Below are 14,539 nucleotides of genomic sequence, written 5' to 3' on the forward strand. Positions count from 1 at the left end.
TCACTGCAGCAAACTGCATTCCCCAGAAAGCCCCGGGGCGCGCATGCGCATCGGGCCGTGCGTAGTTCCTGTGCGACCCGCGGCTTGTGACGTGTGAAGCCCTGCGCGCTTGCGTTTCCTGTCCCTGGAATTTTAGGCGCGTGGGGTAGGAGGTGCCCGGCGTGCTCTCGCTCTCTCCAAACATGCGGCCCGGTAAGGCGCGTGTGAGGGAACCTCTTCGGCGCGGTCGAATAGTTTTCCGACGGTTGTGTGGCGACTAAACACGGCCCAGAAGTTGGGGGAACGGAGGGGATTCGGGCACAAGGGTTGCTGTGACCATTTCTGACTGGGACTCTCTGCCTCTCTGCCTGCAGGTTTTACCCCTCGCGGAGGACGTGGGGACCGTGGAGGACGTGGAGGCTTCCGAGGAGGACGAGGTCTGTTACTCTTACCGGTTTCTTCTCCTTTCCTCTCTTTCTCCGCATCTCATTGCCATTGGTCAGAAATGGTGTAGGACAGGGGTGTCCAAACTTGGCAACTTTAAGACTTGTGGACTTCAACTCCCAGAATTCCGGGAGTTGAAGTCCACAAGTCTTAAAGTTGCCAAGTTTGGACACCCCTGGTGTAGGATCACCTGCTTGAGTGGAGGGGTTGGACTACATGACCTATAGGGTCCCTTCCAGCTCTGTTAATCCGTTAACTCTCGACATTGGCTTGGAATGGCGGCCTGCTATCCCACCGGTACCTAGATCTCGGTTGAGGGAGTGGGGTGGTTGTATGGTCAAACTTACAAGATTTTGTTAATGGAAGTTTCCAGTAAAAACACCTAAAATCCTGGTTGTGCTTCTTGTGTGGACTATCTCCCAAAGCTAATTCTTGTCATTCTTGAAAGTCATTCTTGTAAGTCTGAAAGTACCCCTCATTCTTACTCTTCTAAAAACTAGGGGAAGGTCTTTTCTCAGCTGCTGTCTGCATTCCTCCTCTTTCGGGCTGGAGTTTTGTCTGTCAGACTATGATCTTGGCTGCAGATCTCTCCTGTGTCCCAAAGCCATTCCCACATAACCATTAAAGTAGGGGAGACCAAAGGTACTGGTAGATTTTATTTATCAAAGGTATATAGCCTCCCCCCACAACTTACGAACATGACTCTGAGTGGCATACAATAAAGTGAACAGTTAAAACGAATCAAAAACAACCCTCAAAACAGTTAATAAAATATAAGTAAATTCATAGAAGAATCTGCCAAAATCTCACATTTAGTGCAACCACTTTGGTGAGCTGAAGTCAAAATCATTGTTTACCTGAAAGTTATGCTTAGTTGCATTTTCTGTTGATAGTTTGGTCAATATGCAACTGGAGTTCATCTGATGTGTTAACTTTTTCCTCTGAGATTACATGTTGGGCCTTGTTAGTGTATTACCTGAAGCACAACCATGAAAAGATGTTGTAAGGCCATCACCACACCAACAAATATAATGGTAGAGATTTCTGTTGCTGAGAGCATGCTTTGTCTTATTTTGAATCTAATGTTGCTTTCTAAATTCTGGTCACCGCAGCAGATCAATTTGCTGAAGAGCTAATGGGTTATATAATGACATTGATTACTAGATATCTGTTGCAAATAGTTGTACCAATAATTGTATACAGATAGTCCTTGCTTAACCATCATAATTGGGACCAGCAACTACATTGCTAAGCAATACAGTTATGTGAACATATTGCATAACTTAAGATTTGAGATTTTACTGCCAGTTTCTCCACCGAATCTACTTGTCAGAAGACAGCTGTGAAACGTACAAATGATGGTCATGTGACAATAGGACACTGCAAAGGGCATAAGTGCAAGGACCAGTTTGTAAAGTTATGTTTTCAGCACCATTGTAACTTCAAATACCGTATTTTTCGGGGTATAAGACGCACCAAGGTTTTGAAGAGGCAAAAATTTTTTAAAAAAAGTTTTTGCACTCTGCAAACCTCCCAAAAACGGCCCTTTTTTCGCAAAAACAGGCCCGGTTTTTTCCCCCCCAAAAAGGCATGAATAGCCTTTAGGAGGCTTGTAGAATGCTCCTGGGAGCTGGGGGGGGGGGGGAATTGAGCAAAAAACGAGCCTTTTTTTTTTTTTTTGCTCATTTCTGCCCTCCCCAGCCCCCAGAAGCTCTCTGAAAGTCTCCTAAAAGCTATGCAAGGCCATTTTGGTGAAGGGGGCGGGGGTTCTGGAAGCAAAAAATGCTGTATTCAGTGTATAAGACGCACCCAGATTTTCAGCCTCTTTTTTGAGGGAAAAAGGTGTGTCTTATACTCTGAAAAATACGGTAGTTGCTAAACAGGGCACTCATTAAGTGAGGATTACCTGTACATCTTTTCTTTTACCTATTCTGTTGCTTGTCAAAATGAATATAGGTTTATGGTTCTTACTTAAATTTGCTTTTAATATATTAATAGAAAAGAGTATCTGTGGATGAGGTTGAATTGTTCTTGGTGCTCTCTGAGCTTATTTATTTGCTTCTGATATTACCTGGTTGCCCAATGAAACATCTGTAAGAAAACAGCAAAACTTAAAGATATTTCTCTGGAAATCTATTTTTTTTTAAAGTCTGTGGTCCTGCAGGTCCAGGTTCAAATCTGTATTTGTCACAAATAAAGGTCCAAACCTAGTATAACTTATTGGGTTATACTAGGTTTGAATCTTTTCTGTGCTTATGGGTTTGTTTTCAAGAGAAGTGATAAGATGTTGCCAATTATGTAATTTTGATTTTTAGGAGGGAAGGTAGGTTGGAAGTACAATGTTAAAAAGGTCTCATTTTCACAGAACTTGTGTTTTGAGGGGAACACATTGGGCATAAGTGTTGAGCTAATTCATCAAACTCAAACTTTGGCTGTACCAGTTTTATCTTGAAGTCAATTTTGGGGGTGCCGTTTAATACTGACCAGGTGCTGTCTATGCCATCTCTTTCCCCCATTGTTCATAGGAGGTGGATTTAGATCTCCTGGAGGTGGACGAGGAGGTGGTGGAGGTGGTTTCCGAGGTGGACGAGGAGGTGGTGGTGGCGGCTTCCGAGGTGGAAGAGGAGGTGGTGGAAGAGGAGGAGGTGGACGAGGGGGACGGGGTGGCTTCAAAGGAGGCAAAAGGGTGACTATAGAACCCCACAGGCATGAAGGTAAGACTTGCCCAGCATGTCATATATTGGCTCAAATGTAAGGGTATAATTTTATTTTTTTAGCTTTCTCTGCTAAAAAGTTGATGGAGGAATAATAGAATAGAATGGATAGAACAGAATTCTTTATTGGCCAAGTGTGACTGGACATACAAGGAATTTCTCAATGCCATCGGTCTAGAAAAGGCACAGGCAGCCTGGAGCTCCACACGGAATGCAATCCCAGAAGCTTTTTTTTTTTTTTTGCAGCTCCAATAGCGGTTGAAAATTTTTGATACAATTTCTTATTGATTTGAAGTGAGGAAAGACTAAAAAAAAATCACCTGTAAATTTTCACAATGTTGGCTTTATATCCTTGATGCTTTTTGATTATAGAGTATTGTAATGTTTCGTGGGACTGCCTTTGCAGATCATGGGGGAAGGGGAGCGATTGGTGCTAATAGATGTTAGCAGCCAAGATCACGTTACATTATTACTTGAGCCCTAAATTAGCTACCAATAGGTTTCTATGGGCAATTTGAAATTTGCTTTTGACCTAAAACCCTCTGTGGCTTGGAATCTATCTGCAGAACCATCTCTTCCTTTTGAATTGGCCCTGCCAGCATGATTTTCCTGGAAGATGGCTAGTGTTCAACTTTACTTTCTCAAAATAAGGGAAACGATAGCCAGAAGGTACTATTGCTCAGTGGCGCCTCCAGCCTTCTGAAATAGTTGATTAAAATCTATTTTAATCAGATTGACATTATAGCTCATGGTAATACACTTCCCTTAGAATTCCTCCATTCTTTCTAACAGAGTGGGAGTTACATATGATGAAACTCTGCTGAAAAACATGTATAATTTATATTTCCTTTTCTTTGATTGCATTTATAATGATCAAATGGTTTGCTATTTCATTTTAATACTTGGTTCTGTTGATTTTGATTACTTTTCATTATTATTGTATTTATTGCGAACTTGATTAGTAATTGGTTATTTTTAATTTGATTGGCACTTACTGTGGACATTTTAACCGTTTATGGATGTTTTCTATTGACTATTTTGTAAACCACCGCAGGTCTGTATTGATTTGGCAGTATACAAGTAGGAAAAAAGCTAAATAAATCGTAAACTAGACTTAATAGTGTTTTTAAAAGAAAGAGAAATTTCCTTCCTCAAATCTAAGAATTATTCCCTGCAAAAATCCAGGCATCACCATTTCACATCATGAACTTATTTCCTGTAAAACACTGACTACCTCAAATAACATTAGATGTGCCCTTAACCGTCAAAATGTTGCCTATGTTCTCTAACTCTCCATCAGGACATAGTAACAGTGTTATGTCCAGAGTATTCACATACATAATTTTAAAAATACTGTAAATCACACTTTGAAGCCCTGTTTCAAAGGGCAGCATAAATTTTTGAATACACACAAAAGCACACAAACGTTCAGCAAATTATCCCGCCTTATATTCCCAATGGAAAGTTTGGTGCAATGGTTAAGGCACTAGGCTAGAAAGTGGGGGGCTGTGAATTCTAGTCCCATATTAGGCAGCTGGCCAGGCACTCAACTTTTAACCTTAAGAAGGAAGCAACGGCAAAACATTTCTGAAAAAATCTTGCTAAGAAATCTTGTCCAGACAGTCACCAGGTGTTAAGACCAACTCAAAGGCGCCCCAAAATAAATAAAAATACTCACATTAGCTTATACCTCTTAATAGAGAACTCTGTACATCTGATGAAATGAGCTGCAGCTCAAAAGCTTATAGTCACTTTGAACGGTCACTAAACGAACTGTCGAGGACTACTTGTATCTTTGGATAAAATGTGTTAATCTAGATATTTATTTATTTTTGCTACCGTAGACTAACATGGCTCTTCTCCAATAATACCTTGTTAGCTGGGACCAAAATTATTGCCAGAATAGATTCTTTAGCTCCGGAGTGTTAAACACAAGGCCCGTGTGCCGGATTCGGCCCGCGATGTGGTCAGATCCGGCCTGCGATGTGGTCAGATCCAGCCTGCAGGACTGTCCCGGAAAATGTATGGGGCTGGCCAGCATCGCTTTGGACAGTCTACCCAATGCAAAGGGGAAACATGGCGTAAGGTGGCCACACTCACCCAATTGGCCACGCTTACACCCCCCACCCACCTCCAGTTCAACCACTGCTCTGACGCAGCCCTCAATGAAATTGAGGATTAACAAGCCTCTGTTCATTGTAGAATATTGGTTCATGGAAAGCTCTTTTGTTTTGTTTTGAACCCAAAGCACATTTCCTCACAATAGCTTGCTAGGGTTCTTTCCCTAATGAATGCTTAGAATCTTTGCAAGTACATGACTTTGTAGAGTACAAGAGAGTTTGGGTTTTTAATTGTACGGGTAAGACTAGTTGACTAATTGAGCCCAACATTTCTGTTGCTAAGTGAGCCATTTGTTAAGTGATTTTTTTTCCCATTTAACAAATGTTCTTGCCACAGTTGTTAAGTGAATCACTGCAGTTGTTAAATTATTAACATGGTTATTAAATGAATCTGGCTTCCCCATTGACTTTGCTTGTCAAAAGGTCGTAAAAGGTGATGATCCCGGGACACTGTCATAAATATGAGTCAGTTGCCAAGCGTCTGAGTTTTGATCACATAACCAAGAAGATGCTTGTAACAAACATAAGTGTGAAAAAATGTCAATGCGTCCCTTTTTTTCAGTGCTGTTGTAATTTGAACGGTCGCTAAGTGCAGTGTTGTAAGTCAAGGACTACCTATATTTACTGGGGGTGGGGTGGGGATTGTATATTTGTGAAATGTGTTTTTCAAATGCTAAGGCTTAATTCTAGCATCTCATTGTGCATTGATTGCTTGAAACTCTGCTCCAATTAGATTGGGCTATTCATCTGAAAATAAATCACATATTTTAGTCCAGATAGAGTCTAATCTGACTAATATTTTCTTCATAGTGGTGCTTTAATTAAAAAAAATGTTTCTTTAAATTTTAAAGACAGGCAGTAATATCATAGGAAGCTATTGTTAAGCCAAGCAGGTACAGAACTTGGAACGTTCATTTTAATAACATAAAAGAAATAGAATGCCTTTCTTTCCCCACTGGAAAGTAATACATCTAACAAGATCTTGAAGCTGCTAAATCTGGAAATATTCTAGTTGTCACTGTTGTAAATAAGCCCTTTAAAGTTATTTACTCAGTGTTGAGCATGAGAGGCAAGGTTTCATCCAGTTTAATTTTCATGCCAAGTTTTGAGGGGGGAGAGAGAATGCTCCCCCATTTCGCCTCTGCCCAGCCGGCTCGTTTGCCTGTATAAAATTCCATGCATGTGTCTCTGTGTAAATCCCTTGTTACCAATGGCTACTGCATGAGTGTTTAAATTCCGAGCTATAATAAGCTTAATGCGTTACTCGGAATACAAATAAACACAGGCTGCATAGTATGTATATTACAAATTCTTGGAAAGAGAGTTCACGAGCTGTTGACATAGACATGTTTTAAAGAGATGGTTGTTTTTCCTGTTATGTTATTTGAAATTTCCATTTGGCTTCTTGACAAACTTAGAAAGTCACATCAACAGGACGAAATAGGCCCAAGGTCCCCTTGCTGTTGTCTGAGATGATGACTGTAGTCTTGTGCTTGCTTTTCTGAGAATAAATCTAGTTGAACAACATAAGGGTTGTTTTTGAATAACCAGCCATGGGGTCTAAGTTATGGATCCGCGATTAGGGTTTTATTTGTATACAGTTGGTCCTTTTTAATAAGGAAGAATTGCCTGGGAATAATTGAAGGATGGGGAAACAGCAACTACATTTCCTCCCTCTGTGTCATATTCTACAAACTGTGCTCTTAGAATGTTGACTAAAAGCCAAGGCATTTAAATCTTTAAATCTCTATGACTACTATATTAATTAATCTTTTGTATACTTAGGCATCTTCATCTGCAGAGGAAAAGAAGATGCATTAGTCACACTAAATCTGGTACCTGGAGAATCTGTATATGGAGAGAAGAGAATATCAGTAGAGGTGAGTATCAGGGAATGCTTTGGAAAATTATAGAACAATGGAACACCTACAAGAAAGAGGAAACATAGGATAAGAGTGTTGAGGTCCTTGGAAGTCTTCTAGTCCAGCGATCCTCAACTGGGGAGCCAGGCCACATGCACGCAGCTCAACTCTTGTGAGTGGTGAGTCAACACGCATACGCAGCTTGACTGCAAGTGGAACTGTGCATGTGTGCCCGCTGGCCCACCGTTCCCACGAGTCAAGTCGCACATGTGCACGCCAGTCCACAGCCCACTTGCAAATAGACCACAGCCTGATAGTAGGCCAGGAGTTGGGGACTCCTGTTCTAGTCCAACCCAATGCTCAAGCAGGAGACCGTAAAACTTTCCAAACAAGGGGCTGTCTAATCTGCTCTTCTTAAAATCCTCCAGAGATGGAGCATACTACTTCTGAAGGCAAACCGTTCCACTGGTAGTTTTTACTGTTAACAAATTTTCTCCTTAGTTGTAGGTTGCTTCTCTCCTTGTTGAGTTTCCATCCATTTCTTTTCTTGCCTTCTGGTGCTTTGGAGAATAGGTTGAAACTCCCCCCCCCCTTCTTTGTGGCAGCCCCTCAAATATTGAAACACTGCTATTATGTCTCCCCTAGCCCTTCTTTTCACTAGATTAGCCGTAGGATTTTCTTTAAGTGCCGTTGGGAATACAGGTAGTCCTCGACTTACAACCATTTGTTTAGAGACAGGTATAAGTTACAGTGGCACTGAAAAATGTTATTTACAACCGCTCTTCACACTTAAGACAGTTGTAGCATCCCAGGAGTCATGTGATCGCCATTTGTGAGCTTCTCACAAGCAAAATCAATGATGGAAGCTGGATTTGTTTATCTAGCTGCACAGTTCTCTCAACAACTGCGGTGATTTGGTTAACTGGCAAAAGAAGGACGTAAAATCAAGCCCAACTCCTTAGTCACCTTGCCTCGGAATGAAAGTTATGGTCTCGGTTGCAATCATAACTTCAGAGCTACCAATAGTCAAGTTAGAAGCACGTCCCAAAGGATTCTTTCATTTTATAAAGGCTCTCTCAATCCAGGATGCTTTGCTTTTCAACTCCAGGAGGGCGAAACCAAAGTGGAATACCGTGCCTGGAACCCCTTTCGTTCTAAGTTGGCTGCTGCCATCCTCGGAGGCATTGATCAGATTCATATCAAGCCAGGAGCAAAAGTGTTATACTTGGGAGCAGCTTCAGGAACAACAGTGTCTCATGTCTCCGACATAGTGGGATCGGTAAGAAACTGCTCAGAAGCCAAAATAATGACGATAACTTGAGTCAATGTTAAGGGTGCCTTATCCTTGCCTCCTGCTGCTGCAATTGTATCACAGTTAATTCCTATTGAATCGTTAGGCAAAACAATTTCCCTAAGCCTTAATGCATTTCCATGGATTTTTCGAAAACGTTTTTATTGTAGATTTTTCTTCATTTTGCATCACAGTTTCAGCTTTGCAACAACGATGCACTGGTTGTATCAGCTATTTTTACAATATACAATATACATAGTATTATACTTGCTAGTTCCAACCATTTATCTCTTTATTTATACACACAGATTCATTCAGTATCATATTTATAGCTATTGTTTCCATGGTTCTAACATAGTTCTCTATATATTTACCATTCTGTTTATTTTATTTTACACTTTTATACAGTCGGTGTAGTATTACTTATAGTAAGTAAGATGATTAACAAGCCAGAAATAAATAGAGGTATAAGGCTAGATAGAAGAATACTGGTCTCAGTAGCCAATCGAAAATTGCATTGGGCCTCATTTTTAGATTTTTTTTGGATGAGCGGAGACAATCTCTTCCTCAATTACATATGAGAAACGAGATGAGGGAAGAGGAGAAATGGTTACCAGTTGGGGATCCACCACGGAGGGCCGGTTTGGTGTAGTTCTTAAGATACTGATCTGGAAACCATAAAAGCCAGCTGGGTGACCTTGGGTCAGTCCCTCCTCTCTCAGTCCAATTCACCTTGCAGGAGGGTTGTGGGGAAAAATAAAGCGGGAGTATTAGTTTATAAATTATTAGTTTGCTGCCTTGAGTAAGGCAGGATAAAAATCTAATGCTGAATTAAATAAGTATAATTGTTAGGATGAGCCACACGTCTTTATTACAATAATACCTAGTTAAAGAAAAAGATCAAGGGAAGAAACACAAGACTTACTTGCATAGGATTGATCATTACTTTTCTAAATAATTAACTTTTAAATAGTTTCATTTAACAGTACTCACAAAGATATGAATACTTTGTTTGTTTGTTAGCCACCGTGTGTGTGTGTGTGTGTGTGTGTGTGTGTGTGTGTGTGTGTGTGTGTGTGTGTAGCCAAGCAAGGCACCAATTCTTCCTTCCTTCCTGTTTCTGGTTAAACAGGAAGGGCTTGTGTATGCTGTGGAGTTCTCCCATCGCTCAGGTCGTGATCTGATCAATGTAGCAAAAAAAAGGACCAACATCATTCCTGTCATTGAAGATGCACGACACCCACACAAATATCGCATGTTGATTGGTAAGAGATGTAGAGCTATGATTCCTGCCCAAAGAGACCCATGTGTGCTAATTTAAGAGTTTCTTAGAGGGGAGTCCCTATATTGCTTTCTCGTAGTATAGCCTTTATTGTCATTGTACATCATGTATATAATGAAATTGGTTTTAGCCTCACCGGTGCAATCCATGACAACAAATACAAACAACATAAATAGTATAAAGAATAATCCCTATGCAAGTCATTAGGGGGGTGGGGGTGGAGAAAGAAAAAGAAAAACTAGTCAAACGTTTCCGCATAGTGGTTGTGGTTGTTTTTAAGGGTCTGACAGCCCAAGGATAGAAAATATTTTTAAACCTATTTGTTTGGCTGGCTATGCTTTGATGTCTTCTGCCCGATGGTAGAAGTGTGAAGAGACACTGACCAGGATGTCCTTTCTTCTTCTATTCCGGGTTTTGGGGTGGAGGTGGGTGTAGAGCAACTATGGAAACCCTATGACCTGTGGATTTCAACTCACAGAAATTCCGAGCTATCATTCTGGGAGTTGAAATCCACCTCATAAAATTGCCTTAGTTGCCCACCTGTGCTCTGCCCTACGCCTTGAACAAAGGAATAGCAGAATTTTAAGAATAGAAGAAATCAGTAGGAATCTTCAAGACCTGTTTTTCCCAGAACAAAATGTTCCAGGATGTCCGGTGCCCAAGCTGTGTTTTGCGGATACGTAAAATTCTGCATCTTCATTGTTGGCGTCCATTTCGCTTAACTGCCCACACTTTACAAGGTTGACTTGCAACTTCCCCAATCTGGGCGGGCGTTGTAATAAGGTCAGTTCTTCTAACCCTCAGTGACATGCTGCTTTGGGAATTCTGACAGTTGAAGTTCCAACCAGTGTAAAGTTGCCAAAGTTCAGAAATACTAAGCTAGATTAATAGTTAGGTATATGATTAACATACTAATTGTAAGATAAGCTATAAATTAAAGGCTTTGCATATAGCCTGTAGACGTTCTGGTATATGTGTTCTCTTTGCAGGCATGGTGGATGTCATTTTCGCAGATGTGGCTCAGCCTGATCAGTCACGTATTGTTGCCTTAAATGCACACAACTTTTTGAAGAACGGTGGTCATTTTGTTATCTCCATCAAAGTAAGGCTTTCATCTTGATTTAAGTTTTATTTTCTGGCTGTAGGATCTTGGGCCAATAGGGGAACGTCTTATAGTATGATTGTTGTTAGTGATCCCTGCTTTGTATCCCTGTATTTGATGGGAGTGGTAAGGTGTCCCCTAATCTAGTTGGAGTTGAGGATTTGGTGTGCTTATCCATTCCCCTGTCTTCCAGGCCAACTGTATTGATTCAACAGCGGCCCCTGAAGCAGTTTTTGCATCAGAAGTCAAGAAAATGCTGCAGGAAAACATGAAACCCCAGGAACAACTGACTTTGGAGCCATATGAGCGAGATCATGCTGTGGTGGTTGGCATATACAGGTATGGGGAAACCAGAGGCCGCTGGTGGAATTCTGTGTACTTCCCTGGATTTGGGAAGGTAGTATTTAGTTGCCAGTAAAATATGATTTGTTCTTCCATCTTATCCACCCTCAAACAACAACAGGTATTGCTTACCCAGAATCATTCAGAATGCTATCCCAAAGGTGCTTTTTCAAGAGGCAACTAGACTTTCTGCTTTTCTTTGAAGACATTTTGCTTTTCACCCAAAAAGCTGCTTCAGCTCTTCTTCAGAGCCGAAGAGGCTTCTTGGATGAGAAGCAAAACGTCTTCAAAGAAAAACCCAAATATTCAGTTGCCTCTTGAAAAAGCGCATTTGGGACAATCATGACCTGGATGTCTGAGAATCTCCATAGACCAGGGGTGTCCAAACTTGGGAACTTTAAGACTTGTGGACTTCAACTCCCAGAATTCCCCAGCCAGCCTGGGGAATTCTGGGAGTTGAAGTCCACAAGTCTTAAAGTTCCCAAGTTTGGACACCCCTGCCATAGACATTCAAAATATACATTATCTCATTCAGCCTTCAAACCTGTAATCCCTATGCCAACCTTGTTCCCAATAATAGCATTTCTTCTCCATCTAACCTAGTGTTGTGTGGATTGAAGAGAAATATCTCTCCAAGTGCCTTTTTTTTGTTAATGCTTCTCCCTTTCATTGGATAATGTCAAGAAAGGTTTACTCTTGAGACTTGGCACATAGTGCATTCGGTTATTCTTGAACCTGCAGCATTGGGTGAATCAAAGACATGTTTTGGCCTAACTTGATTCATTCAAACTTGAGATAAGCTTGGGCATTTTTTATTTTGCTCCCTGTCCTGCCTCCTGGAAAAGCACTACTACTATTGCTATTGTTATATCTCTTGAGTCTTTCTTTGCAGCTACAGCAAAGTCTGAAGCATGGGATAGTTGTTCAAAGATTACCTCTGAAACTTTATAAAACTAGGATTCAAGTAGATATTTTTATGAATGAAGACTTTATTAAAAGTTCGGTAGGCAAAGCCTGAAAATATTGCATTGTACATTGGATAGTTTTGCCACATACTAAGGATTGGGGTGTCCTTGTTTAGTTCCAATTCAGGTAACAGATGCTCTCCTTTCTATTGTGCTTATAAAGGTTAAAAAAATAATAATCTAATCTTCCTTCTCTTACAGGCCACCACCTAAACCGAAGAAGCAAAACACATAAATAATTGATGCCTGTTGCTATAGGGGCAAAAGGACTTTTCTTACTTCTTTTTATGTCAGGATTCTTGCTACTGCCTGGGACTCAACAGTCTAAGATGCTGTAAGATTGCATCTATGTTCCGTGGCATTCTGAAATGTGTACATTTTTTTTATTAAACTAAGTAATATAGAGACCTGCTAGATTGTTTGTAGTTTTGAGAGCGAGGTAAGACTTGCAAAAATTAACAAAACAGACTGGTTCAAGGAATGCTAGCCCTACTCTTTCATTCATTAACTCCTGCCCAGTCTCTGCATCCACCATTTTGAAATAATGTATATGTTAAGTATTAAAAACACTTCGCATCATAAAACAACGTTAAAGTAGATTAGTGAAATGTGCATACATTGTTGCCGTTAGATATTAAGGTGATATATTTCCATTTTGATTTTTGGTTGACCATTTTCAGATTTGCTTATTTTTGCTTCCCAAGTCTGTCTCGACTCTTGGCAGCTGCATGGGCAGATCCCTGCAGTGTTTGTGGCAACCTTGTTTAGAAATGGCTTGCCATTGTCTTCTTCCTGAGACAGAGAGACTGGCCCAAAATCACCCAAGCTGTTTCATGTCTTGAGGCAGAAGAATTCATGATCTCTTGGTTTCTAGCTGGATGCCTTTTTAATACCAAACTGACTCTCATCTCCAATTTTAAAGCCTTGCCAAAAATATAAAAATAAAATCCCAGTGCCTTGGATTCAGGAACAGTTCAAATTAACATTCAAATTGATAACAAGGTGGGGAAGAAAGCCAAATTGGAATGTAGGAGGAACTGTTATACTGTAAAAGCCTTACAAAAGTATCTCTTTTTAAAAAAGAGACTTATATAGACTTTTTTCTGGAAAACAAATCCCAGATTTATGGGAATTACAAATCATATTTGTTGGTCCTTGCTGATTATTGTTAAGTTTTAACAGATTTTCAGGGCTGATGAGATAGATGCTGTACAGTGTATATGATAGCTGTTTGACAATTCATAATTCAAAACATTTACTATCTTAAGAGGAAAGAAACCTGAAACCTGGATTCCAGGGTTTCTGTAATAAACTAGCAAAGTGAGCAAAACCTCAGTTCTTTGTAAGTAGCCAAAGAATTGTAAAAAGAATAGCTCTTTTTTCCCCTTTTTAAAAAATCCTCTGGTCCAGATGCACTAGTTATATCCAAAGCTTCCCTGACACACAACCACTGCATGTTGCAATGGCACCATCCATAGGTAACTCCACCAGATTCCATGCTACAGCATCTTTATGCCATTAAGGTAATGTCAATTCCAAGATTTCAGGCTAGGCGTTCTTAGCTTTCTCATAGCATTCAATTCCTCAAAGTTGTTCAGCAGTGGGGCTGTTGAAGGGTTTTCTTTTCTTTTCTTTTTTAAAAAAATGCTTTTATTAAATGCTGTCCAGAAAGGGTTGGGGTCCTGTGCATTATTTCATGTTCGTGTTACGAAACCTGGATGTGTTAAGTTCTTTTTTTTAATTTAAAAAATGGCTTAATCTTCGCCAGCAAACCGATTGGGGTGGGGGTCGTAAGCGGGGGGGGGGGGGGATGGGAAAAAGACTTCCCCTGCGCTGCTCCTTTTCAGGGGTGATACCAAGGAGAGGGATCCGGTGCCTGCGAAACTGAAATGTGCTAATCCTACCCGTCGATTTGCCAATACCGTTAGGGCATTGCAGAGCGCGTTGTTCCTTCCAGCCCCCTCCCCAGCAAACCTTGAAAAATTAGCTCAAGGGAAAAAAATCTTCCCTCCAACGCGGCAATAGATCGCTTTTTTCCCGTATTTCCACCCACACCTGGAAGACCATTTTGGGGGGGGGGAACCCTAAAGGGAGTTTTTCTTTTCTTTTTTCCCACTCCTTCCTTCCCCCCTCCCGCTTGCTCTTCAATGGTGCAGCCCATCCTGCTACCCTTTCCTTCTATGTCACGTAGAAAATGTTCTAGGCTTCGCCGATGCCATTCTGCAAATGGGGCGGGGGGAGGATGCCGGGATGCATATACGCCCAGCTGCACGGGCTGCAGACTCTGGCGCATGCGCACCCTCGGCAGAGAACGCGCACCTTCCTAGCGGGCGGGCGTCCATTTCTTTTTCTTTTCTCCCTCCCCCCCTTTTTTTCCCCCTCTCCCCATCCTCCGTCGTTTCTCTGCTTCTCCCGGCCCGCTGCCTCACGTGGCTACG

The 14,539-nt window shown here is 41.1% G+C and overlaps 1 protein-coding gene across 1 annotated transcript; it reads left to right on the forward strand.

Annotated features, from left to right (window-relative positions):
- The first annotated feature begins 63 nt into the window (after positions 1-63).
- FBL (fibrillarin) lies at positions 64-13,732 on the forward strand. The gene is made up of 9 exons (XM_081962122.1): positions 64-192; positions 354-416; positions 2,949-3,137; positions 7,043-7,137; positions 8,228-8,398; positions 9,543-9,675; positions 10,682-10,794; positions 10,988-11,133; positions 12,303-13,732. Exons 1-9 carry the CDS (start codon positions 183-185, stop codon positions 12,334-12,336), a joined length of 954 nt encoding a protein of 317 aa, XP_081818248.1. The 5' UTR covers positions 64-182; the 3' UTR covers positions 12,337-13,732.
- Positions 13,733-14,539: the final 807 nt, after the last annotated feature.

Source organism: Natrix helvetica (genome assembly GCF_964273705.1).
Source record: "Natrix helvetica genome assembly, chromosome: 9".
NCBI lineage: Eukaryota > Metazoa > Chordata > Lepidosauria > Squamata > Natricidae > Natrix > Natrix helvetica.

Coding starts and splice junctions, on each gene's coding strand:
- FBL (XM_081962122.1), top strand. Junction 7,138..8,227: donor AGAAGAGAATATCAGTAGAG/GTGAGTATCAGG, acceptor TTTCAACTCCAG/GAGGGCGAAACCAAAGTGGA. Junction 11,134..12,302: donor GTGGTGGTTGGCATATACAG/GTATGGGGAAAC, acceptor CTTCTCTTACAG/GCCACCACCTAAACCGAAGA.